Here is a 24,821-nt window from a genome sequence, read left to right on the forward strand (position 1 = left end):
CTAATCTTTGTGATGTACCTGCATATCTTTGTCCCAATCCAGGACAGAGCCATAAACCTCCACCTCACACAGGGTCAGGAACTCCTGTCTACCAGGGATAACAATGTTAACATAGCGACCATCCATCCCATTACACAGGAATTCAACAGTAACACCCGCCAGGATGTTTTCAATCATAGCACACCTAATGGAAGGAGCAGAAGTTAATAGATTGTCGTGGACTTGTGCATCCCAATCACAACAAATTGTTACGTCTTTTATTACACTGTAAGAAATATTATCAAGCAAATGAACCTCTCTAAAAAAAAAAAAAGGCGGTTATCACATTCACTTGATCATTCAGAACCTTTTTGTAACAACACTGGTAATTTAGCTCAGGGGCCTCCCATTTCTCTTTATAGTTGCAGAAATGTCTCTACACCTTGTCTGGAGTCCACTTGTGGTAAATTAAACTGGTTCGACGAGATTTAGTAAGCCACACGTCTCTATAGAAGGCCTCACTGCTGACTATGCATCAGAGCAAAAACCAAGCCATGAGGTCAAAGGAACTGCCTGCAGAGCTCAGAGACAGGATTGTTGACAGGCACAGATCTGAGGAAGGTTACAAAAAAGTTTGGGTGATACTGGATATGTGGTTTTCAAAGTTGAGTTCTGAGTCCAAAATGATGCCTAGATTTGTGACGTGCTCACTGTAGTTCATGGATATTGAATCTAGATGCAATTGAAGTTGTGTTCTTTGTTTTTTGGGGCCAACAATTAGTATTTCAGTTTAATTTGGGTTAATTTTTTTGGAAATTGTTTGCCATCCAGTTGTTAATATCCTGTATGCAATGTAAAAGTTTATTTACTGAACTAAAATCACCAGAGGAAATAGAAATGTACAGTTGTGTGTCATCAGCATATAAATGGTATGATACATTGTGTTTATTAATGACATCTTGGAGTAAAGTAAAGTAAAGTAAAATCGTACTTCATTCATCCCCGAAGGGAAATTCATAGTTTACACTTTTTCATTGCTTTTACATATGGAGTGGGAGCATATATAAGTTAAAACGTAATGGCCCAAGGGTTGAGCCCTGTGGAACACCAGAGAGGACATTTCAGCAGAATTAAAATTACCGATTGAAACAAAGAACTTTCTATTTTGTAGGTAGGATGAGAACCACCGCATAAAACGTCATTGCTGAAATTGTTAAACCATCTCTCAGACCTAATCCAGTCTGGATCCCAAGACCTCCACTTCACACAAAGCCAGGTACGTTGTTCTTCCAGGAACGACCACGTTAATGTAGCGGCCGTCCATCCTGTTACATTTGAAGTTTTCAGTGAAACCTCCAGGCATGCTCTGGATCACGGCACACCTAGTAACAGTTACAAAACAACCATTAGCTCATTTAATGATCAGTTTTATAAAAGGTGCTCATCCTGACATGGTCTAATAAGTGCTGCTTTTTTCAAAAGATGGTATTTGATAAACCTGATGCACCAGACTGAATATTTGACTTATCCATGGCATGAATCGATTTTACATCCATCAGGGCAACAGCCCATAGATGATGTTTGGGAAGGAAGATCCTTTCAAAAAATCTCTCGGAATTGGATGAAAATTTGGTCAGTTGCATTCATTATGGGTCAATCAGAGCAGATGTTACCATTGTTCATTAGCAGTGGAGCCAGTCAGGGACTCACACTAATGCCAAAGCCACTCAGGAGATAAACATCTTTACCACCAAGAAAATCTTAAAGAAATGTTAAGTTCTATCGAAACTACCACTATAGCTGCATCCACACATCCAGCAGCAAACCTACATATTTTTATATTTAGTACCTGGGATTGTTGTTGCCGTTGTTCTCAAGGGACTCTCCGATGCGGATCTCAGCTCCCCTAATGAATTCGGGATGATTGCTGTAGTTGGTTATGTTAACAGAAAACACTTTATGGGTTTTGCCCAAGTCCAGTCGCCACCAGGGGGTATTCTCATTGGCTGTGTGAGCACAGGAGGCCTGGTGCCAGCGGCTGGCATGATTTCCATCTATGGCATGATATGCAACACCATATACATGCAGAGATGACTGTGAAGCTCTTCCCTGGAGTGCCAGATTCTCTCCTGCATTAGAAAGATAGTTGCAACTGTCAGCACTGACAGCAAGTTTCCCATGATGCCCAGGTCAGAAAAATCTGTGCAGGTTTTTGTTAAAGACCCTGTAAAATGAAATCCAAAGTTTTTGTCTTAACCAGTGTTGGGTAGCGTTACTTTTGAAACTAACTCGTTACATTTCTCCGTTTCATACTGAGAAAAGTAATTTGTTACGTTACTGCGTTACCTACTTCTAAAACTAACGTGTTAGAGTCACGCCCACACCATCCTGAAGCAGATTTTCAGCCCTGAACTATTACCTTTTTCACTTTTATCCAACAATGCAACAAAACTATTTTTAGACTTCTGTGCTCCTGTGTTTGCCTCCAGTTTTGCTTTGTTTGGCCTCCAGCGAATACCAGAACACCACTGATGTGATGTCGACCATTAGAGAATCTCATGAAGTTGCTTGTTTTGACATTAAAGTGAAATCATTTCAAATGGTGAACACAGCTGTATAGAAAATAAGGCTGCATTATCTGGTCAGTGACATTAATGGTTCAAATTCTCACCTGTTGGTGCACGGTATCCGTACACTTCCACTTCACAGAGGCTAAGGATCTTTCCATGTCCTGTCAGAGTCACAGTCACATAACGTCCCTCCACAGGTTTGGCTAAGGTAATTTTTGAAGACCTTCCAGCTGCAATATGAGGGATCACTGCAACCCTGCAGGAGAGGAGAGGAGAGGCATAGAAGAGAAAGACTTTGATTTCTCGAGGTCGTATTTACACACAAAACAGTCAGCCATCCTATCTTTTTTTTAAAATTAGTTTTAGCTAGTTACGTAGTTTTACTTAGTTTTTACTTGGTGTGTAACAAAGTAGTCTGTTAAAGTAAACTTAGCTTTTTCATTAAAGTAACTCAAAAGAAAACTTCTCTTTTGGGGTAACCGAGTCCTCCCACAGAACTGGTTGGGCCCCTGAAAAATCCAATGAAGACTCCCTCCCCAGATGTTTTTATTGATAGTTAAATGGATGTGTGTTGGATCTTTAGCTTTGAGGCTAGTGTCCCAGCTAATGGTTACTTCATTTTGAAACTGAAAAATGTGTCAAGCTATCATTGGATTCTGATGTTCAAATTATTTACTGGTGCCACTTCTTAACCCCTTTTAATGACTGTTTCTGCTCATTTTGTCACATTTGTTTTCACATTTAACAGGGTTTTGATGCTTTTCACTCATTTTTAGCTTTAAACCTTTTCCCTACTTTGGCTGCCCATGTTGGCCCCTTTTCAATGCTTTTAACCCTTTTTTTTTGGTTTTGTTTTTTACAACTTTTCAACAGCTTTTCACTAATTACCCACCCATTTGTCTCTACTTTAACCACTCTTTTCCCACTTTTAACCCATTTTCACACTTTTTAGCTGCCTTTCACTGTTTTTCACACCCACTTTTAGTACATTTTTGCCACTTATAACCCATTTTGCCACCTTTGGTTACCTTTTTTAGCTACTTTGAGCTAAATTTAGCCACTTCAGACAGAATTTTGACACACTTTCCCCACTTTTTTTGCCATTTCCAACCCATTTTTGCTGAGTTTTACCTTTATTCTGCCAGTATTCAATTATTTCCCCTTAATGTGACAACAGTTCCTTCTACTTTAGTCTCTGGTATCCCCACATTTTTGCACATCATGACTTGAAGTCTGGTTGCCAGTCGATCTTAACATTACCAAATAAAAGCTAATTCTGTTTTAAGACAAAGCAGTTATATTTTGAAAATGCTCTATTGTATTACGGCATAAATATATATGCAGTGGACCATGATTTTGCTCTTGGGCCCCCTATTTGGCTGGGCCCCAGAAAGCTCTCCTCTTTATCCCCCCTCATAGGCGGCCTTGATGGCAACAACAAAGAAAGAAGGCAAAACTATTCTAACAGGTAGTTTTCTCAGTAGGTAATGCAGTAATCTTAGTTTTAAATGTAATAGTTCCCCAACACAGCCCAAGTTTTATTTCAACTTTAGACAACTGTGATAGCGAATTCTCTTAAAATGCTTTTTGGTGTAAAGTTGGCATAAGAACATTCACTAACAGTGGGTTTGCTACTCCATTGTGATCTAAAGAGTTTCCAATGTGAATCTGGGCCCCGTCGAGTCTCTCTGCACAGCAGTCTCCTCTGTTGGTGATGATGAGGGAGGTGACGATGTAGGACTCCATCAGGTCTACTCTCCACCAGGGGTTGGTCTGGGATAAAGTGTGCGTACAAGATCCAGAGTGGAAGTCATGATCCCGGTTTCCATCGATGGCATTGCTGGCCATTGCATATGCATTGGATAACTGGGTTGACTGGGTTGCTTTTCCACGTATGGCCACGTTTTCTGTGGAGTAAACATTTGAAATTCACATTAGGGGTGTAAAAGGTGTAAAAGACTAAACATGGGGCCGACTTCAATGTGTAACATTAGATCAGTCATTTTTACATCAGAAACAACAAACAAATGTAACATTAAAGGTTCAAGATAACGAGTTTCCACACAGGTTTCTTGTAATGTGAGCTAATTCATGTGGAGAATGTACTTACTGTAAGTGTAGGCTGAACATGAGCCCAGGAGGAGATGCAGGAACAGAGCCGTGCTGTGTTTCATGGTTCTGTTTGATACAGACTGGCAAAAACAAAATCACAACAATAAAATGATCATTACTACTGTTTGAAATGTCTCCAGTCCAGACCTACAACAAACTAGAGAGCCTGAGAGTCAAATGAGCAGCCGCTCTGTTCAATTTAAGTTCAGAGTTTTACTGGTTTTGTATTGTATTTCATAATACCTTTTTTCTCTGTGTTCAGATCCTGCAAATTCTGCCATCAAGACAGCTCCTCAAGTAAAACACTAATAGAAAACCAGCTGCTTCAGAATCACCCATCTCCTCAGCTCCACCCAAACCAACCAGTCAGCCTACAACCCTGCCACTCTGTAGTCTCAACAATAAATCACCTTAAAACTGTTCACTTCATCTGTGTCTGCTTCTAGGTCCTACAACAAAAAACATCCACACCCAACATTATGGAGACCACTGTGCTCTTGAGAACCATCAGTGCAGCAGAAATTTTTTTGCACACTTCTCAGATCTGAGCCTGTCAACAATCCTATCTCTAAACTCTGCAGGCAGCTCCTTTGACCTCGTGGCTTGGTTTTTTCTGTGCCTCTCTAAATCATGTCCAGTCAGTTTAACTTGCCACAGGTGGACTCCAATCAAGGTGCGGAAACATCTCTGCAATGTTCAAGAGAGATGGGAGACACCTGAGCTAAATCTCAAGTGTTTTGCAAAGGAGATGAATACTTATGTCAATGTGATATTTTCATTTTAATGTTTGATTCAATTGATTCATCACAATGTCATAATTAGCACAAAGTAATGTATTAAAGTATTATGGACACTGGAAGTGCAATGCAATGCAGTCCCACAGTCCTTATAAAACAATCTGTAGGCTAATTTCTTAAGCTTAAAAAGGTTTAAAAACATAATTATTGGAGTACAACCACCTACCTTTTCTTGCAAAGAAAGCACAGAAGAAGACGAGGAGCTGCTGTTAATGTTGAATGAATGTTGAATGTTGAAGGCTGGTATAACTGAGCATGGACCACAATACAATATTTATAGTTACATCTGATCAGATTCACCAGCTGTTGTTTATTAATGATTTACCACAGGTGACTTCACACATCCTTGTCTGATAACAGTTTGATTATTACCACATCCTTGTCTTTTATGTCCTTCTTTGCAAACATTCGGTTCTTTTAATAGTGTCCTCATTTAAACATGCAGTTCTGCAGAAAGAGAAAAATAGAGAAAAGTAACACACCAAATTGCTCACAGAGACAGTTTTAAAGTAATGGCCTGGTTACTGATCTGTTTTTGCATTCATGTGAGAAGTCTGATACCTCCAGATAAGTCTGTCTTTGGGGGAATAAAGGGGAAAGCTTTCTGGGGCCCAACCACGTGTTTTGGAGTTTAGTAAGGACTTTGGAAGATGTACCAGAGGATGCTATTGCGGTAATCTAGTTGGGAGGTGAAAAAGGCAAGGATTAGGGATTAAGCTGCAGGGAAGGAGAGTAGTGGGCCGATGAGGGCTATGGTTTTTAGGTGGGAAAAGGAGGTTTTAGTAAGTTGGGTGACGAGCTGCTCAAAGGAAAGGTGATAATGCCAAGATTGCAGATGTGAGGGGAGGGAGATAGGGTGGAACTATCAGCTTTGAAAGTGAGGTTGTGGATGGATTTGGTGAATGATTTTGAGCCAATGATCTTGATTTCTGATCGATTGTAATCAAGTGAGAGGAAATGGTTGTTAGTTTTTTATGGCAGTGAGGCTGTTGTCAGTGGTGATGGAGGTTGTGGAAATGTGGAGCTGAAAGATAAAGGAGACCATGATGGTGGATAATAAGACTGAGGAGAAGCAAGTATCAGAGGGGAACAAGCTTGAAGAATTACTTTCAAAATTCCTATTACACATACAGGCATTATTTATTTCTTTTTATGGCAGCAATATTGCGTTCCTCCTGAAGGACAAGGGGATGAAGTAAACCTGCTCCACCTTCTGGCAGAGATGGTGGGTTAAAGAAACCTGACCTCAAATTTCAGTCAAAAGCAGAAATGTCAGGGACTAAAGCCTTTCTTCATTCTGCTTACATTGAAAATTAGAGGAATGCATTAAATCTCCAAGTTAGATTCATTCATTTATCTTGCATTTATATGAACTTGCCCTTTATTATCGTTTATTGTCTGCATCCTGTTCTGAAGAAAGTGTCACATGTATTTACTTACAGGGAAGTCCTAAGATCAACAGTATCATTCCAGAGAAGTGTTATTCCAGATAGATCTATAACCCATGTCATTGATTTAATAATGAATAAATGTTGGATTCTCAGCAAAGTGAAGCCACATGATGAGAAAAACAGGTAAATCAATAATAATGTAAAACAACAACACAAGAGAGACAGAGAAATATGTTTTATCACTGCACACTGATGATGACTGAGAGATGAGTAAAACCATAAGATACTGATAGAGTTAAAGAGGAGGTTACCATGAATGCATGAGGCTTTCTTTGATGAAGCCGTTCATTATAGATGTCATTCAAACAAGAAAATCTAGTGACATATGAGTACTGCACTTCACTCCATATTTTCAAAGACTATTCTTGACATTTTTGTTTCTGCATCTCTATTTTTAGGTTTTAGGTGTTTATACATGAGGCCAAGTGTAACTCTGCATCATGGGTGTGTAACAAACAATACGGCACAGTGTGATGTGTGCAGTTTACCCTTCACTTTTTCTCCTGAAAGCCTGAGATCTTGGCACAACTTCTAGGGCAGTGATCAACAACTGGAGGCCCCACATCTTCCCATCTGGCCCCCAGAACCTAACCTGACACACCAGATGGATGTGTGGAAAACCTCCCATCGACGGTGTTTGAGAAAGGCAGAGCCTTTGAAAAAATCTCAGAGGGTGATTGGATGAACATTCTGTCTGTCACATCTTTACGGGCAACAAAACACTCAACGATTAGACTCTCACCAAATCCGATTGGGAGAAAGATAAAAAAATTGTTTCTTTAAAGAAAAAACTCGCTGCTGTTCTTTGTCCTTCTTGTAACGAGGAAATGTCTTCAGGTTCTGATAAAACTGACGCTATAGCAGCATCCACGCTAATCTTTCCACCAGAATTGCACCGGCCTCTTGTCGCTGCTTGCTTACGTCACGACTCCGCCATGTCCAGGAGTCCTGCCTCTTACTCCTGATTGGTCCTGTCACTTTCATACAGGGCCCAGTCTGTTCAGATGAGAGCTTTGCAAGATAAATAAATAAATAGCAGAAATCTTTTGTTCTCTAATGTCCAGTGTGTAAGATTCAGAGGAACCATTAAAAAGACAAGGCATTAAATAATCACGTGCATTTAATTACCTGAGAAAGGGTTTGTAACCTAAGAACAGCTCTGATATTTCTGCAGAAGTCCAGCTTTCACAATATCCTAAAGGCGACCATTTTCTGCTGACATCAAAAATTTGAGGCTCATGCTGTTACGATGTCAAAGTGTTGTCTGATTATTTCAACTAAATGATCTGACAAATTGTACTGATTACAATGATCATCTGTTCATCAGAAGTAGGGATGCACAATATTGGATTTTTGCTGACAAGTGTACGGTGATATTTACAAAATAATTTTTAGCTGATGCTGACATACAAATGTAGTTTAGATTTAAACTTCAGTCCTTAAAACATTCTTTAAAGTGAAAGAGGATGATGAATGATGAAAAAGATTTCAATCGATGTAGGTCTGTTGGTCCAGCCTAAAACTCCACTAACTTATTTGTTAATACAGTCAACATTTACAGCTGATACAGACTGATTTTAATATATAAATATATTTATAATATTCTAAATATATATTATACATTTCTGCAGAAATGTTTGTATCTGCTAATACAGATAATTCCCTTTCTAAGGTGTTGACCATTATCACTACATAGTGACTACTGAGTTGTAATATAAGCATAAGCAGAATAAAAGGCTGTAAATAGGAAAGATGGAGCCTTTAGGGATTCAAAAACCTCAAACATGAAAACTGTGCAGTTTAATGTTTATTTAGAGTTCAGAGCAGGGAAAGAAACTAACTGATTACATTTACTCAGATTACTGTCATTGGGTAGTTCTTTTTTACATATAATTGTACTCTTTTGGGTATATTTTGACTTTTACCTCCACTTCAGTAAGTTTTAACCAGAGTAACTTTACTTTCACATGAGTACGATACTCTTCAATAATTTTCCTCCTCTGTTGAGTACACAGTAGTACAGAGTGAGGAAATGATTCCATATCACATCCCAAAGCATCAAAAACTGAACTGGTAATATCTCATAGTTTAAATCCTTGGGCGCCAGAGTTTTTTCAAGAAAATATTCAATTTTGATATCAAGATTTCAAAAGGCTGTAGCTTGAAAGTGGTTAGAGATAACGGCATACTGTAAATGAGAAAAATCTTCAGTATGACCCAAAGTTTGTGATGGGAGTAAATTCACTCATCTAATTTGCATATTCTGACATCACCAGGCAACCTCCAACGCCATTGTCTGTGCGTTTTCTCCCACAGCTTCTAACATGGCTGCCCCTACCTCCGCAGTGTTTTTCATTCCCTACCTCCATCAATATTCGCGGTGTTTTGACCACCCTGATACCCCCACCACATCCCCTCCCTCCCCGGCCACGGTGAGGCAAAGCATCGGCCTCGGTATGTGCTGCTTGTGGACAATCATGTCCGTGCCCACAGGCGCACTGTCAGTCTCACCCATGGTCTCACTTGACAACTGAACATCATGTCAGAGGGTGAATATTCCCCTATTCCTCCCGGCATTGTGAGTATTCTTGCTACAATTCACTCTCTCCCTCTTCGTTACCTCCAACTACAACCACCGCTTCCTTGTCTCCTCGACCGGGGGTGGGTCTTTCAAAACTCTCTCTCTCCAAAACTTTGAATAGAAACACACCCACAAATGCTGCTGGGATTGAAGTTACTCATGTCCATCATCTCCTGGTGTAAAGTAGTAACAACACTTGGCACCATATTTGCAGCGATAGCCTGTTTAATTCAGCAATGTTGCTTGTCACAATTTTGCGACTTTGGCAGTGAAAGGGTTAACATTTCAAAGTTGATTTTAACCCCCAAAGTGTAATTTTAACTCCATTCTGAGTGAAATGGTCTTCAGAGTTGGAGTTATTTGACAGTCTTGATCCACCAGTGTTAAACTGTGGGCGGAGCTTAGACCAAGAGCCTAAGCTCCATCCAATGAGATTACAAATCTATGTCCTTAAACTGCAGTCTATGATGAAAGATCTGGTATTAACTTAACAATGGTAAACATGCGCCAGCTATGGCAGACCCATTTAACAATGAGCTGTGACGATGCAGCCAAAATCTGGCTAAATTCATGTAGTCTGAGTGGTGCACAATATTGAAAGACACTTTGAAGTTTAAGGATGAACAAAGAAAAAGACTTCAGATAACATACACTACCACTCAAAAGTTTGGGATCACTGGCAAATTTCTTTGTTTTCCAAAGAAAAATATTTTCATGCAGTTCACAGTCAGTCATCAGCAACTGTCAGTCCTCCTGTATTAATATCCTAGAGTGGCTGCTAATCCAAGTTAATCATGCTGCACAGCTAAAAACCATTTTACTAATAAGGGAGCAAAAAGACTGGACACTAGAAGACCAGAAGAAGGTGTTGTGCACAGATGAGTCCTAGTCTGAGGTCTTTGGATCAAACAGAAGAACAAATGAAAAGATGCAAGAAGAGTGCTTAAAACCATCAGTCAAGCGAGGTGGAGACAGTGTGATGGTCTGGGGGGCTTTGGAGGTGGTAGAATAGGAGATTTGAAAAGAATGGAAGGGACCTTGGGGAAGGAAAGCTACCACAAAATGATGCCATGCCATACCCCGTGGACAGCACATGATTGGAGCCAGTTTCATCCTACAACAGGATAATGACCCAAAACACACTTCCACACCTCTGTCTATGAAATATTTAAAGAAGGAGCTGTCAGCCAGAATTCTGACTGTAATGGAGTGGCCAGCACAGTCTTTGGATCTGGACCCGACTGAGCTGTTTTGGGAGGAGCTGAAACGTACGCAACGAAGGAAGACTCCATCAAGCCAATCCATCTTGTAGGAGATAGTCCAGGAAGCATGGGGGGAAATCTCCTCAGATTACAATTAACAGCTAGGATGTCTAAGGTCTGCATGGCTGTAATTGTTGCAACAGGTTTTTCTTTTTCTATGAAGGCAAAGTTTAAAGAACATTTTTCATTGAAATCATTCATTCTAACCCTGACACTGTCAACATGTCTAGTTCATTCACTGTATTTCCCATTTAAACTAATTTCATGAGTGTTTTCATGGAAAGAAGAAAAATTCCAAGTGATCCCAAACTTTTAAGCAGCAGTGTAGTTCTGTCTGGTCCAGCCTAAAACTCCAAAACTTACTTTACAGCTGATATTTTCAGCAAATATGTCAGCAGTAATTGATTACTGGCAGACAATTAACTTTAAAGATTTATTTTTGGCTTTCTGTGCCTTTATTTGATAGAGAAGGACAGGATAGAGTTAAAAACAGGGACAAAAGAGTGGGGAGAGACATGCGGAAAAGAACCTGGGCCTTCTGTGTACATGGGGCACGTTGTGAACCACTAGGCCATCTGTGCCCCAGACAATTAACTTTTAAAGCTATTATCTACCAACACTGATATCAATCCAGTAATATTGCACATCCCTAGTTGGATTTCTTTTGGACTTTCGTGCATCATTTCTTAATAGGTTATATTTTTCCCTGTTTAATGGTGTTTCAGACCCTACTGAGTCTTTGCATTCATTGGCCACTGTACATTTGTCTTTGTATGAGCAGCAGTAAAACAAACTAAATGGAGACGGTGACATGAGGTTTACTTTAACACATTATCCTCCAACAAAATGGCATATCCTCAATAATAATAGTAACTGCATATTAAATATACTGTGATGGGTATCATTTATGAAATGGACTGCATATCATTAAGCTTTAAGTAATTTAAGATTATTCAGATTGTTTATAATTGTTTTAATAGTGATGAATGAACTTTAATGCAGGTAATTCCAATAATGATTAAGTAAAAATGCAAATTAAATGAATAAGTTGATTCTCCAAAGAAAAACTTTGTACAGTTGATAGAAGTTTTGATTGGTATCAGAAGAAAAAAGTGACAGACTGCGATGTTGAATAAATCCTAAAGTGCACATATAATCTTTGATATTTTGGCTCTTTTCGTGCTGTTTGCCTCAAAGAAGGCTGAAGTTTCACCATCTAGAAAGGATCTTTTTAGTCAAGTGCCCATTTTGAAGAATCTCCTAAAACACACAAGTAGAAATCTAAGTCACAGACATTTCTGTTTCAGATGTCTTTTATAATATTTGTCTATTTTGTCTGTATTTTGAAAAATAAAGTATTTGCAATGAACACAGCTCCTTTTCCATGAATGTGTGTTGAGAAATGAAAACCAGGAAGTTATTTTGTGTCTTAACTTTATTCAGAAATGAAAGAGAAAATTTTAAAAGCATATTTTCATTAGCAAGGCTGATATTTTTCTGCCTCTAAAGACAGATCAGTGTGTGGTGTATTTTATTAACCTCAACTTTCAGACAATTCAAGCATAAAAATGAAGAATTACAAAGCAAAGCGTTGGCACAGTATGGAGCTACAGCTGGGAAACTGGCTGACAGACAAGTCTAAGCTCATTTAGATAATGAATCATTGGTTTAATTTTATTGTATACATTTTTCACTAAAGCCCTGTGATTGGCTCACATCAGACATTCAGAAACAGAACAGGATAAATGACAGCGGCACGGCTTACATTCATGACAGTTAAACAAAACGTTCATATCATGCTTTAAACATTTTAATTGATCAATTCCTTTCAAACAATCAGATTGAAGCTTTATGGATGAGTTAGAAATCTGCTTTGTTTGACAATCCTCTGATGGCTGAGCTCACCCTTGTTTCTCGTGCTTCTTTTCCTTCCAGTCAACTTTCTATGAATGAACTTTGATACAGCCTCTGAGAACAGCCTGTCCTTTCAGCAGTGAGCGTCTGTGGCTTACCTGATAATAGTAAGGCTAGCAGTTTTCAACATGATTGCAGTTGTGTGTACTGAACCAAACTGATAGAATAAAGGCTCAGGAAACCTTTGCAAATTGGACTTTTCCACAATATTCTAATATTTGGAGATGGTGGAGTTTTCATTTTCATGAGCTGTGAGCTGCAGTCATCAAGATTCAAACAAAAACATCTTGAAATGTTTCACTGAGTATGAGATTTATGAAGAAATTATGGAAATTTAACTTTCTGGAGTATATCCCAGGAAAAAAATGAACTTTTTCTTGATATTCTGATCTTTGAGATGCGCCTGCATATCTCTGTCCTAATCCAGGACAGAGCCATAAACCTCCACCTCACACAGGGTCAGGAACTCCTCTCTACCAGGGATAACAATGTTAACATAGCGACCATCCATCCCATTACACTGGAATTCCTTAGTAGCACCCGCTGGGATGTTTTTAATCACAGCACACCTAATGGAAGGAGCAGAAATGATTAGATTGTCATGGACATGTGCATCCCAATCACAACAAAATTGTAAGAAATATTATCAAGCACATAGACCTTTCTTAAAAAGGCGGTTATCACACTGACTTGAGCATTCAGAGCCTTTGTACCAACACAGTAATTTAGCTCAGGGGCCTCCAATTTCTCTTGATCATTGCAGAGAAGTTTGTCTGGAGTCCACCTGTGGTAAATTAACCTGGTTGGACATGATTTAGAAAGGCACACACCTCTCTATAGAAGGCATCACAGCTGACAGTGATATCAGAGCAAAAACCAAGCCATGAGGTCAAAAGAACTGCCTGCAGAGCTCAGAGACAGGATTGTTGACAGGCACAGATCTGAGGAAGGTTACAACAAAGTTTCTGCTACACTGAAGGTCCCCAAGAGCACAGCGGCCTCCAGAACTCTCAAATTGAAGAAGTTTGGCACAATAGGACTCTACTGAGAGCTGGTCCCCTGGCTAAACTGAGCAATCAGGGGAGAGTGGCCTTCGTAAGAGAGGTGATCAAGACAAGAGCATTTTTTACTCTGTCTTGTCTCGGTCTTGGACAGGCCGGACTCGGGATTTTACATCAAGACCGGTCGAGACCAGCTCTTTGACTTCATTAATGTGATAATAAGGAGAAGCATCTGCTAAAACAATGACTAGCTCCAATTCATGTCTTATTTCATCCTCCTCCCCATGATGACTGCAACCTTCCCGGTGTGACTGAGGGACTCACCCCCCTGCACACAAGCAGGAGTGAGAGTTGGGAGGTGACAGGAGGACGAGACTGTGAGCTAGGAGAGCCAGAGACAGTTTTATTCTTCATGTGGGCAGACAAATACTAAAAAGTGCTCCCAAACTTTACAACAAGTCCTGTTTGTTAAAAATATTAACCCAGTGTAGAAATCAGTGCCAGAATCGACAGAACTGAAGTTAATTATCAAACTTTACGACCTGAGAGACAGAAAATATGGTGCATTTAGGTGACCTCAGTAAATTAGACGACTGTATCCTATATGGTATATTTTCAAATGTCCCATAAAAGATATGAACCCTATCAAACATCCCTTGAGAGACCTGAAAATGACTTCAGAGCCGTTGCAAAGAAGAATAGCAGAAAATGCCCCAATCCAGGTGTAGAAAGTTTGTTGGGTCATACTGAAAAAGTCACAAGGCTGTAACTGCTGCCAAAGGTGCTTCAACTCTGTACTGAGTAAAGGGTCTGAATACTTATGTCAATGTGATACTTCCTTTTTTGTTTGTTTTTCATAAAGAGCAAAAACTTCTAAAATTCTGTTTTCACTTTGCCATGATGGGGAACTGAGTGTAGATTAATGAGAGGACAAATTCATGTAACTGATTGTAGCATCAGGCTGTAATATAAAACTGAAATGAAGGGGTCTGTATTCCTGACTGCACTGTACATTGAAGTGTATTGCTTGTATGTTTATCAGTGTAAACTGTCAAAATTTAGTACATTTAAAAAATCCTACCTGGGATTGCTGTTGCCATTGTTGGCAAGAGAATCTCCAATACGAATCTCTGCTCCGATCAGCCGTGGGGAGTACTTGGCTTCTCTGCGGTTTGTGATCTTAACAGAAAACACTTTATGGGTTTTTGTCAGATCCACTCGCCACCAGGGACTGAAGTCTTGTTTGGTGTGAGTGCAGGACCCATCAAGCCGGACATTATGACGATTCCCATCAATGGCATTGTATGCAATGCCTTGTGCGTCATAAAGTGATGACTGTGTGGCTTTTCCTTTGAGTGCAAGGTTCTCTCCTAAAAAAAGCAAATATATTTAGTACTCATGTCTGCATTTGTTTCAGTCATATAACTATCATAAAGTCAGCATAAGTGGATGTACTTAAGACATTGCTGCAAATATCCTTCTGTCATGATTAGCTAATGATCTTTAATTAGCTCCACATAGTGGTCAATGGGAGGTCCCATGGTTCTACACTCCTTTTGCCCTCAAGGCCTCCACCAGTCAAGAGACTGACATGTATGAATACAATCAAATTTCAGCTTTGAGCCACTAATATTATCGTTTTTATCTAACATTGCCACAAATCCATTTTTTAGGCTTCTGTGCTCCTGTGTTTGCCTCCAGTTTTGCTTTGTTTGGCCTCCAGCGAATACCAGAACACCACTGATGTGATGTCGACCATTAGAGAATCTCATGAAGTTGCTTGTTTTGACATTAAAGTGAAATCATTTCAAATGGTGAACACAGCTGTATAGAAAATAAGGCTGCATGATCTGGTCAGTGACATTAATGTTCAAATTCTCACCTGTTGGTGCACGGTATCCGTACACTTCCACTTCACAGAGGGTAAGGATCTTTCCACGTCCTGTCAGAGTCACAGTCACATAACGTCCCTCCACAGGTTTGGTTAAGGGAATTTTTGAAGACCTTCCAGCTGCAATATGAGGGATCACTGCAACCCTGCAGGAGAGGAGAGGCATAGAAGAGAAAGACTTTGATTTCTCGAGGTCGTATTCACTAGGACACAATACAATCAGACGTTCTCTCTTTGTTTTAAATTAGTTTTAGTTACTTAGTTTTTACTTGGTGTGTAACAAAGTAGTCTGTTGAAATACTCAGACTACTTTTTTGTTGTGATGAGTAATGTAATGTGTTAGTTTTACAATTGAAGTAATTTGATCTTATTTAGCTTTTTCATTAAAGTAACTCAATAAAAGAAAACTTCTCTTTTGGGGTAACCCAGTCCTCCCAGAGAACTGGTTGGGCCCCTGAAAAATCCCAATTAAGGCTCCCTCCTTAGTTGTGATTTATTGATAGTTAAATGGATGTGTGTTGGATCTTTAGCTTTGAGGCTAGTGTCCCGGCTAATGGTTACTTCATTTTGAAACTGAAAAGTGTGTCAAGCTATCATTGGATTCTGATGTTCAAATTTTGTACTGGTGCCACTTTTTAACCCCTTTTAATGACTGTTTCTGCTTTTCAACAGCTTTTCACCAATTACCTACCCATTTGTCTTTACCTTAAGCTGATTTTTGCCAGTTTTGACCCATTTTCACACTTTTGAACTGCCTTTCAGTATTTTTCCTACCCACTTTTAGTACATTATTTCCACTTATAACCATATTTTTTTCCAACTTTTTAACTGCTTTTCACTGTTTTAATGGCCATTTTGCCACTTTTAGTCAATTTTTGGCTTCTTTGGGCCAAATCTTGCCACTTTAGACACATTTTTGACACACTTTCCCCACTTTTGGTCATTTACAACCCATTTTTGCCAAGTTTTACGTTTATTCTGCCATTATTCAACTATTTCCCCTTAATATGACAACAGGTCCTTCTACTTTAGTCTCTGGTATCCTGACATTTTTGCACATCATGACTTGAAGTCTTAACCTTGCAAAGCAGATGAATACGCTCGTTTCCTTGTTTCTCACTGGTGAATCCATCTTGCAAAGCTCCCGTCTGAACCGTTTGGGCCCGCTTAGAAAGTGACAGGACCAATCAGTGACGGGGGACAGTAGTTTCAGGCGCGGCAGAGTCGTGACAAGAGCAAGCAGCTACAAGAGGCCGGTGCAATTATGGTGGAAGAGCTTAGCGTGGATGATGCTAAAGCACCAGTTTTATCAGAACTTGACAACATTTCTTCATTAAAAGAAGAAGAAAGAACAGCAGTGAGTTGTTTACTTATAAGAAACGACAAAAGTCTAGTACTTACATGTCTATATTTACCATGTTTCACGTTATTCCTCGGTAGCTGTGTACACGCAGCTCCATAGCAGCTACGTCACGTGTTTTGTTGCTCTGATTGGCCGGTAGAAATGTGACAGAACGTTCATCCAATCACACTCCGAGATTTTTTCAAAGCCTCTGCATTTTCCCAAACATTTCCTATTGAAGCTTTCCCAGATGGATGTGTGAAACAAATCCATCTGGCATGTCAGGTTATTGAAGTCTGGCATTTCTTTCAAATTGGGTTAATTTTATGTGCCCATCTACATTGTTAACGTTTCCATCCATCCATCCATTTTCTATACCACTTATCCCATTTTATGGACACGGGGGACTGGAGCTTATCCCAGTTGTCACTGGGCGAGAGGCCCTGGACTGGTTGCCAGTCAATCTTAACATTACCAAATAAAAGCTAATTCTGTTTTAAGACAACACAGTTATATTTTGAAAACGCTCTATTGTATTACGGCATAAATATATATGCAGTGGACCATGATTTTGCTGACCTCCATGGGCCCCCTATTTGGCTGCGCCCCAGAAAGCTCTCCTCTTTATCCCCCCTCATAGGCGGCCTTGATAGCAACGACAAATAAAGATGGGAAAACTATTCTAACAGGTAGGTTTCTCAGCAGGTAATGCAGTAATCTAAGTTTTAAATGTAATAGTTCCCCAACACAGCCCAAGTTTTATTTCAACTTTAGAAAACTGTGACAGCAAATTCTCTTAAAATGCTTTTTGGTGTAAAGTTGGCATAACAACATTCACTCACAGTGGGTTTGCTAATCCATTGAGATCTAAAGAGTTTCCAATGTGAATCTGGGCCCCGTCGAGTCTCTCTGCACAGCAGTCTCCTCTGTTGGTGATGATGAGGGAGGTGACGATGTAGGACTCCATCAGGTCTACTCTCCACCAGGGGTTGGTCTGTGTGGAAGTGTGGGTACAAGATCCAGAGTGGAAGTCATGATCCCGGTTTCCATCGATGGCATTGCCGGCCATTGATAATGCATGGAGATACTGGATTGACTGGGTTGCTTTTCCACGTATGGCCACATTTTCTGTGGAGTAAACATTTGAAATACACATCAGAGGTGTTACAAAGGTGTAAAAGACTGAACATGGGGCCGACTTCAATGTAAAACATTAGATCAGTCATTTTTAAATCAGAAACAACAAACAAATGTAACATTAAAGGTTCAAGATAACGAGTTTCCACACAGATTTCTTGTAATGTGAGCTAATTCATGTGGAGAATGTACTTACGGTAAGTGTAGGCTGAACATGAGCCCAGGAGGAGATGCAGGAGCAGAGCCGTGCTGTGTTTCATGGTTCTGTTTGATACAGACAGGCAAAAACAAAATTACAACAATAAAATGATCATTACTACTGTTTGAAATGTCTCCAGTCCAGAACTACAACAAACTATAGAGCCTGAGAGTCAAATGAGCATAAAATTACATAAATGCTTCAAAGAAAATGTGGTTAAAACACAGCAAATGAACAACAAAAGGAAGAATTGACAGTGCATTCAGGAAGTATTCAGACACCTTTCACTTTTACCAAAAGTCATTTCTTTCTCATGAATTTACAGTCAGTAGCTAATCATGACAACGTGAAAACAGATAATATTAAGTAGAAAAATTAAATATCACATTGACATAAGGTTTCAGATCCTTCACAACAACACTTAAAATGTTGCTCAGGTGCCTCCCAACCCATCTGGCACCTTCGCCCAAACGATGCCAGCCCCGCCCCTTTCTCAGGGAAAGCATTCCTTAAAATGAAGTGCAGTCAGTGGGAAAGTTTGGGCCGTTAGGATTTAAAACTTTATAATATGAAAATTGAATGGTTAAACAGTTATTGAGAGCCAAAATCTAATGGCAAGTGAGATAAACACATAATGTAGACCATTTAAGAAAATATACTTTCATCATAACAATAATAAAAAGACAAAATTATAGATGTACATGAGGGTAAGTTCAGGCTCCCTCCATCAAACTGAACAATCAGTCCCATCGTGTGACTGGAGATGTCTTAAACCAGCATCACATATCTTCTGTGTGTTGGATCTTAACCCTTGAATGTGGTTAATAAGTTAGTGAATATTTGAAACAGCTTTTAACAGGCAGACCGACCACAACTCCTGCCATCACAGAGGGATGGCTAGCCTAAAGTGAAGTGACGTTGCACTGCTCTGATCTATAGAAGACCTCAAAGCTGATGATCCATATCAGAGCAAAAATCAAGCCATGAGGTCAAAGGAACTGCCTGCAGAGCTCAGAGACAGGATTGTCTGGGGAAGGCTACAAAACATTTCTGCTGCTGAAGGTTCCTAAGAGCACAGTGGCCTCCAGAATTCTCAACTGGAAGAAGTTTGGCACAACCAGGACTCTTCTGAGAGCTGGTCACCCGGCTTTCACATGGAGAGCGTTGCAGGCTTTCATCTGTTTTGCACAAAGGAGAGGCTTCCATAAAGCCCAGATCAGTGGAGGGTTGCAGTGATGGTTCAGGTCCTTGGTCACCTTTTCCCCAATTGCTCAGTTTGGCTGAGGTCTTGGGAGAGTCCTCTTTCTTCCGTTTGAGGATTATTAATTGTCACAGCTCTGGATGCCTCCTGTTTTTTTTTTTCTGTTTCCCTTGTGCCCCCTATCTGTCTATGAGTGCCACACCTCACAATCAGCAATTAAGCAGCTGGCTGGATCACCTGGATATCACACCTGCATTCCATCACCTAGTCTGCCTCAGTACAAGAAGCCTGCTTTCAGCTCCAATCATCGCCAGATTATTGCGGCCGCTCTGTTCAATTTAAGTTCAGAGTTTTACTGGTTTTGTATTGTATTTCATAATACCTTTTTTCTCTGTGTTCAGATCCTGCAAATTCTGCCATCAAGACAGCTCCTCAAGTAAAACACTAATAGAAAACCAGCTGCTTCAGAATCACCCATCTCCTCAGCTCTATCCAAACCAACCAGCCAGCCTACAACCCTGCCACTCTGCAGTCTCAACAATAAATCACCTCCAAACTGTTCACTTCATCTGTGTCTGCTTCTAAGTCCTACAACAAAAAACGTCCACACCCAACATTATGGAGACCACTGTGCTCTTGGGAACCATCAGTGCAGCAGACATTTTTTTGCACACTTCTCAGATCTGAGCCTGTCAACAATCCTATCTCTAAACTCTGCAGGCAGTTCCTTTGACCTCGTGGCTTGGTTTTTTCTGTGCCTTTCTAAATCATGTCCAGTCAGTTTAACTTGCCACAGGTGGACTCCAATCAAGGTGCGGAAACATCTCTGCAACATTCAAGAGAAATGAGAGACACCTGAGCTAAATCTCAAGTGTTTTGCAAAGGGGATGAATACTTATGTCAATGTGATATTTTCATGTTTGATTATTTTGCCCAAAAAATTAGATTTTTTTTAACTGAAGCATCACAATGTCATAATTAGCACAAGGTAATGTATTAAAGTACTATTGAAACTTGGAAGTGCAATGCAATACAGTCCCACAGTCCTTATAAAACAACCTGTAGGCTAACTTCTTAAGCTTAAAAAGGTTTAAAAACATTATTATTGGAGTATAACCACCTACCTTTTCTTGCAAGGAAAGCACAGAAGAAGACGAGGAGCTGCTGTTAATGAAGGCTGGTATAACTGAACACAGACCACAATACAATATTTATAGTTACATCTGATCAGATTCACCAGCTGTTGTTTATTAATGATTTACCACAGGTGACTTCACACATCCTTGCCTGATAACAGTTTGATTTTTACCACATCCTTATTTGTTATGTCCTGCTTTGCAAACATTTGGTTGTTTTAATAGTGTCCTTATTTAAACATGCAGTTCCACAGAAAGCATGCAGGACCAAATGAGAAAAAATAGCAAAAAGTAACACACCAAAACGCTCAGAGACAGTTTTAAATTAACGACCTGGTTATTGATCAGTTTATGCATTCATGTGAGAAGTCTGATACCTCCAGATAAGTCTGTCTTTTGGGGAATGAAGGGGAAAGCTTCTGGGGCCCAACCACACAGAGGGGCTCATGATTGCTATTGCTTTGAGTTATTTAAACAGAAATTCTCAGCATTGCTTAGATTTTTTTTAGACCACTTTTTCAAATCCTCAGACACTGTACAAGCTAAAAAAGATACAAGACACAAGAAAGCAAGCATGCAAACAAACAAACAGGGGAGATGACTGAGATTGATGATTATGAGTTAGGAGCAGGATTCTGAACTGGATGGGGTACGGGACAGGGAGTCAGTGGAGGTTTTTAAAGACAGAGCTGATATTGTCATAAGAGCAGATGGGGACGATGAGGTGTGCTGCAGAGTTCTGTGTGTACTGGAGTTTATTAAGGACTTTGGAAGATGTACCAGAGGATGCTATTGCAGTAATCTAGTTGGGAGGTGAAAAAGGCAAGGATTAGGGATTAAGCTGCAGGGACGAAGAGTAGTGGGCCGATGAGGGCTATGGTTTTCAGGTGGGAAAAGGAGGTTTTAGTAAGTTGGGTGACGAGCTGCTCAAAGAAAAGGTGATAATGCCAAGATTGCAGATGTGAGGGGAGGGAGATAGGGTGGAACTATCAGCTTTGAAAGTGAGGTTATGGATGGATTTGGTGAATGATTTTGAGCCAATGATCTTGATTTTTGATCGATTGTAATCAAGTGAGAGGAAATAGTTGTTAGTTTTTTATGGCAGTGAGGCTGTTGTCAGTGGTGATGGAGGTTGTGGAAATGTGGAGCTGAAAGATAAAGGAGACCATGATGGTGGATAATAAGACTGAGGAGAAGCAAGTATCAGAGGGGAACAAGCTTGAAGAATTACTTTCAAAATTCCTAGTACACATACAGGCATTATTTATTTCTTTTTGTGGCAGCAATATTGCGTTCCTCCTGAAGGACAAGGGGATGAAGTAAACCTGCTCCACCTTCTGGCAGAGGATGGTGGGTTAAAGAAACCAGACCTCAAATTTCAGTCAAAAGCAGAAATGTCAGGGACTAAAGCCTTTCTTCATTCTGCTTACATTGAAAATTAGAGGAATGCATTAAATCTCCAAGTTAGATTCATTCATTTATCTTGCATTTATATGAACTTGCCCTTTATTATCGTTTATTGTCTGCATCCTGTTCTGAAGAAAGTGTCACATGTATTTACTTACAGGGAAGTCTTAAAACTACTTCCTTGGTATTTGTACATCAAGATCAACAGTATCATTCCAGAGAAGTGTTATTCCAGATAGATCTATAACCCATGTCATTGATTTAATAATGAATAAATGTTGGATTCTCAGCAAAGTGAAGCCACATGATGAGAAAAACAGGTAAATCAATAATAATGTAAAACAACAACACAAGAGAGACAGAGAAATATGTTTTATCACTGCACACTGATGATGACTGAGAGATGAGTAAAACCATCAGATACTGATAGAGTTAAAGATGAGGTTACCATGAATGCATGAGGCTTTCTTTGATGAAGCCGTTCATTATAGATGTCATTCAAACAAGAAAATCTAGTGACATATGAGTACTGCACTTCACTCCATATTTTCACAGATTATTCTGGACATTTTTATGTCTCTGCATCTCTATTTTTAGGTTTTAGGTGTTTATACATGAGGCCAAGTGTAACTCTGCATCATGGGTGTGTAACAAACAATACAGCGCAGTGTGATGTGTGCAAATTACCCTTCACCTTTTCTCTGTGGAGCGTCAAAGCCTGAAATCTTGGCACAACTCCTAGGGCAGTGATCATCAACTGGTGGCCCAGGGGGCCACATCAAGGCCCCCACATCTTCCCATCTGGCCCCCAGAACCTAACCTGACACACCAGATGGATTTGTTTCACACCTCCATCTGGAAAACCTCCCATAGATGGTGTTTGAGAAAGGCAGAGCCTTTGAAAAAATCTCGAAGGGTGATTGGATGAACGTTCTGTCTGTCACATCTTTACGGGCAACAAAACACTCAACGATTAGACTCTCACCAAATCCGATCGGGAGAAAGGCAAAAACATTGTTTCTTTAAAAAAAAACTCGCTGCTGTTCTTTGTTCTTCTTGTAACGAGGAAATGTCTTCAGGTTCTGATCAAACTGACGCTATAGCAGCATCCACGCTAATCTTTCCACCAGAATTGCACCGGCCTCTTGTCGCTGCTTGCTTACGTCACGACTCCGCCGTGTCCAGGAGTCCTGCCTCTTACTCCTGATTGGTCCTGTCACTTTCATGCAGGGCCCAGTCTGTTCAGATGAGAGCTTTGCAAGATAAATAAATAAATAGCAGAAATCTTTTGTTCTCTAATGTCCAGTGTGTAAGATTCAGAGGAACCATTAAAAAGACAAGGCATTAAATAATCACGTGTATTTAATTACCTGAGAAAGGGTTTGTAACCTAAGAACAGCTCTGATATTTCTGCAGAAGTCCAGCTTTCACAATATCCTAAAGGCGACCATTTTCTGCTGACATCAAAAATTTGAGGCTCATGCTGTTACGATGTCAAAGTGTTGTCTGATTATTTCAACTAAATGATCTGACAAATTGTACTGATTACAATGATCATCTGTTCATCAGAAGTAGGGATACACAATATTGGATTTTTGCTGATATGTGTACAGCGATATTTACAAAATAATTTTTAGCTGATGCTGACATACAAATGTAGTTTAGATTTAAACTTCAGTCCTTAAAACATTCTTTAAAGTGAAAGAGGATGATGAATGATGAAAAAGATTTCAATTGATGTAGGTCTGTTGGTCCAGCCTAAAACTCCACTAACTTATTTGTTAATACAGTCAACATTTACAGCTGATACAGACTGATTTTAATATATAAATATATTTATAATATAATAAAAATATATACTGCAGAAATGTTTGTATCTGCTAATACAGATAATTCCCTTTCTAAGGTGTTGACCATTATCACTACATAGTGACTACTGAGTTGTAATATAAGCATAAGCAGAATAAAAGGCTGTAAATAGGAAAGATGGAGCCTTTAGGGATTCAAAACCTCAAACATGAAAACTGTGCAGTTTAATGTTTATTTAGAGTTCAGAGCAGGGAAAGAAACTAACTGATTACATTTACTCAGATTACTGTCATTGGGTAGTTCTTTTTTACATATAATTGTACTCTTTTGGGTATATTTTGACTTTTACTTCCACTTCAGTAAGTTTACCTATCTTTGTCACTATTCGTGGTGTTTTGACCACCCTGATACCCCCACCACATCCCCTCCCTCCCCGGCCACGGTGAGGCAAAGCATTGGCCTCGGTATGTGCTGCTTGTGGACAATCATGTCCGTGCTCACAGACGCACCGTCAGTCTCACCCCTGGTCTCACCTGAACATCATGTCAGAGGGTGAATATTCCCCTATTCCTCCCGGCATTGTGAGTATTCTCGCTGCAATTCACTCTCTTTCTCTTCGTTACCTCCAACTACAACCACCGCTTCCTTGTCTCCTCGACCGGGGGTGGGTCTTTCAAAACTCTCTCTCTCCAAAACTTTGAATAGAAACACACCCACAAATGCTGCTGGGATTGAAGTTACTCATGTCCACCATCTCCTGGTGTAAAGTAGTAACAACACTTGGCACCATATTTGCAGCGATAGCCTGTTTAATTCAGCAATGTTGCTTGTCGCAATTTTGTGACTTTGGTGGTGAAAGGGTTAACATTTCAAAGTTGATTTTAACCCCCAAAGTGTAATTTTAACTCCATTGTGAGTGAAATGGTCTTCAGAGTTGGAGTTGTTTGACAGTCTTGATCCACCAGTGTTAAACTGTGGGCGGAGTTTAGACCAAGAGCCTAAGCTCCATCCAATGAGATTACAAATCTATGT

At 39.8% G+C, this 24,821-nt stretch overlaps 1 protein-coding gene across 1 annotated transcript; it reads right to left on the minus strand.

Annotated features, from left to right (window-relative positions):
* LOC121514185 lies at positions 1–24,369 on the minus strand. The gene is made up of 12 exons (XM_041794286.1): positions 24,323–24,369; positions 18,229–18,301; positions 17,743–18,032; positions 15,550–15,704; positions 14,749–15,037; positions 13,102–13,235; positions 5,625–5,707; positions 4,660–4,741; positions 4,171–4,456; positions 2,651–2,805; positions 1,829–2,108; positions 1–184 (listed from the first exon to the last, which is right to left on the minus strand). Exons 1-12 carry the CDS (start codon positions 24,367–24,369, stop codon positions 1–3), a joined length of 2,058 nt encoding a protein of 685 aa, XP_041650220.1.
* Between the last annotated feature and the right edge of the window lie 452 nt (positions 24,370–24,821).

Source organism: Cheilinus undulatus, linkage group 8 (genome assembly GCF_018320785.1).
Source record: "Cheilinus undulatus linkage group 8, ASM1832078v1, whole genome shotgun sequence".
Classification (NCBI taxonomy): Eukaryota; Metazoa; Chordata; class Actinopteri; order Labriformes; family Labridae; genus Cheilinus; species Cheilinus undulatus.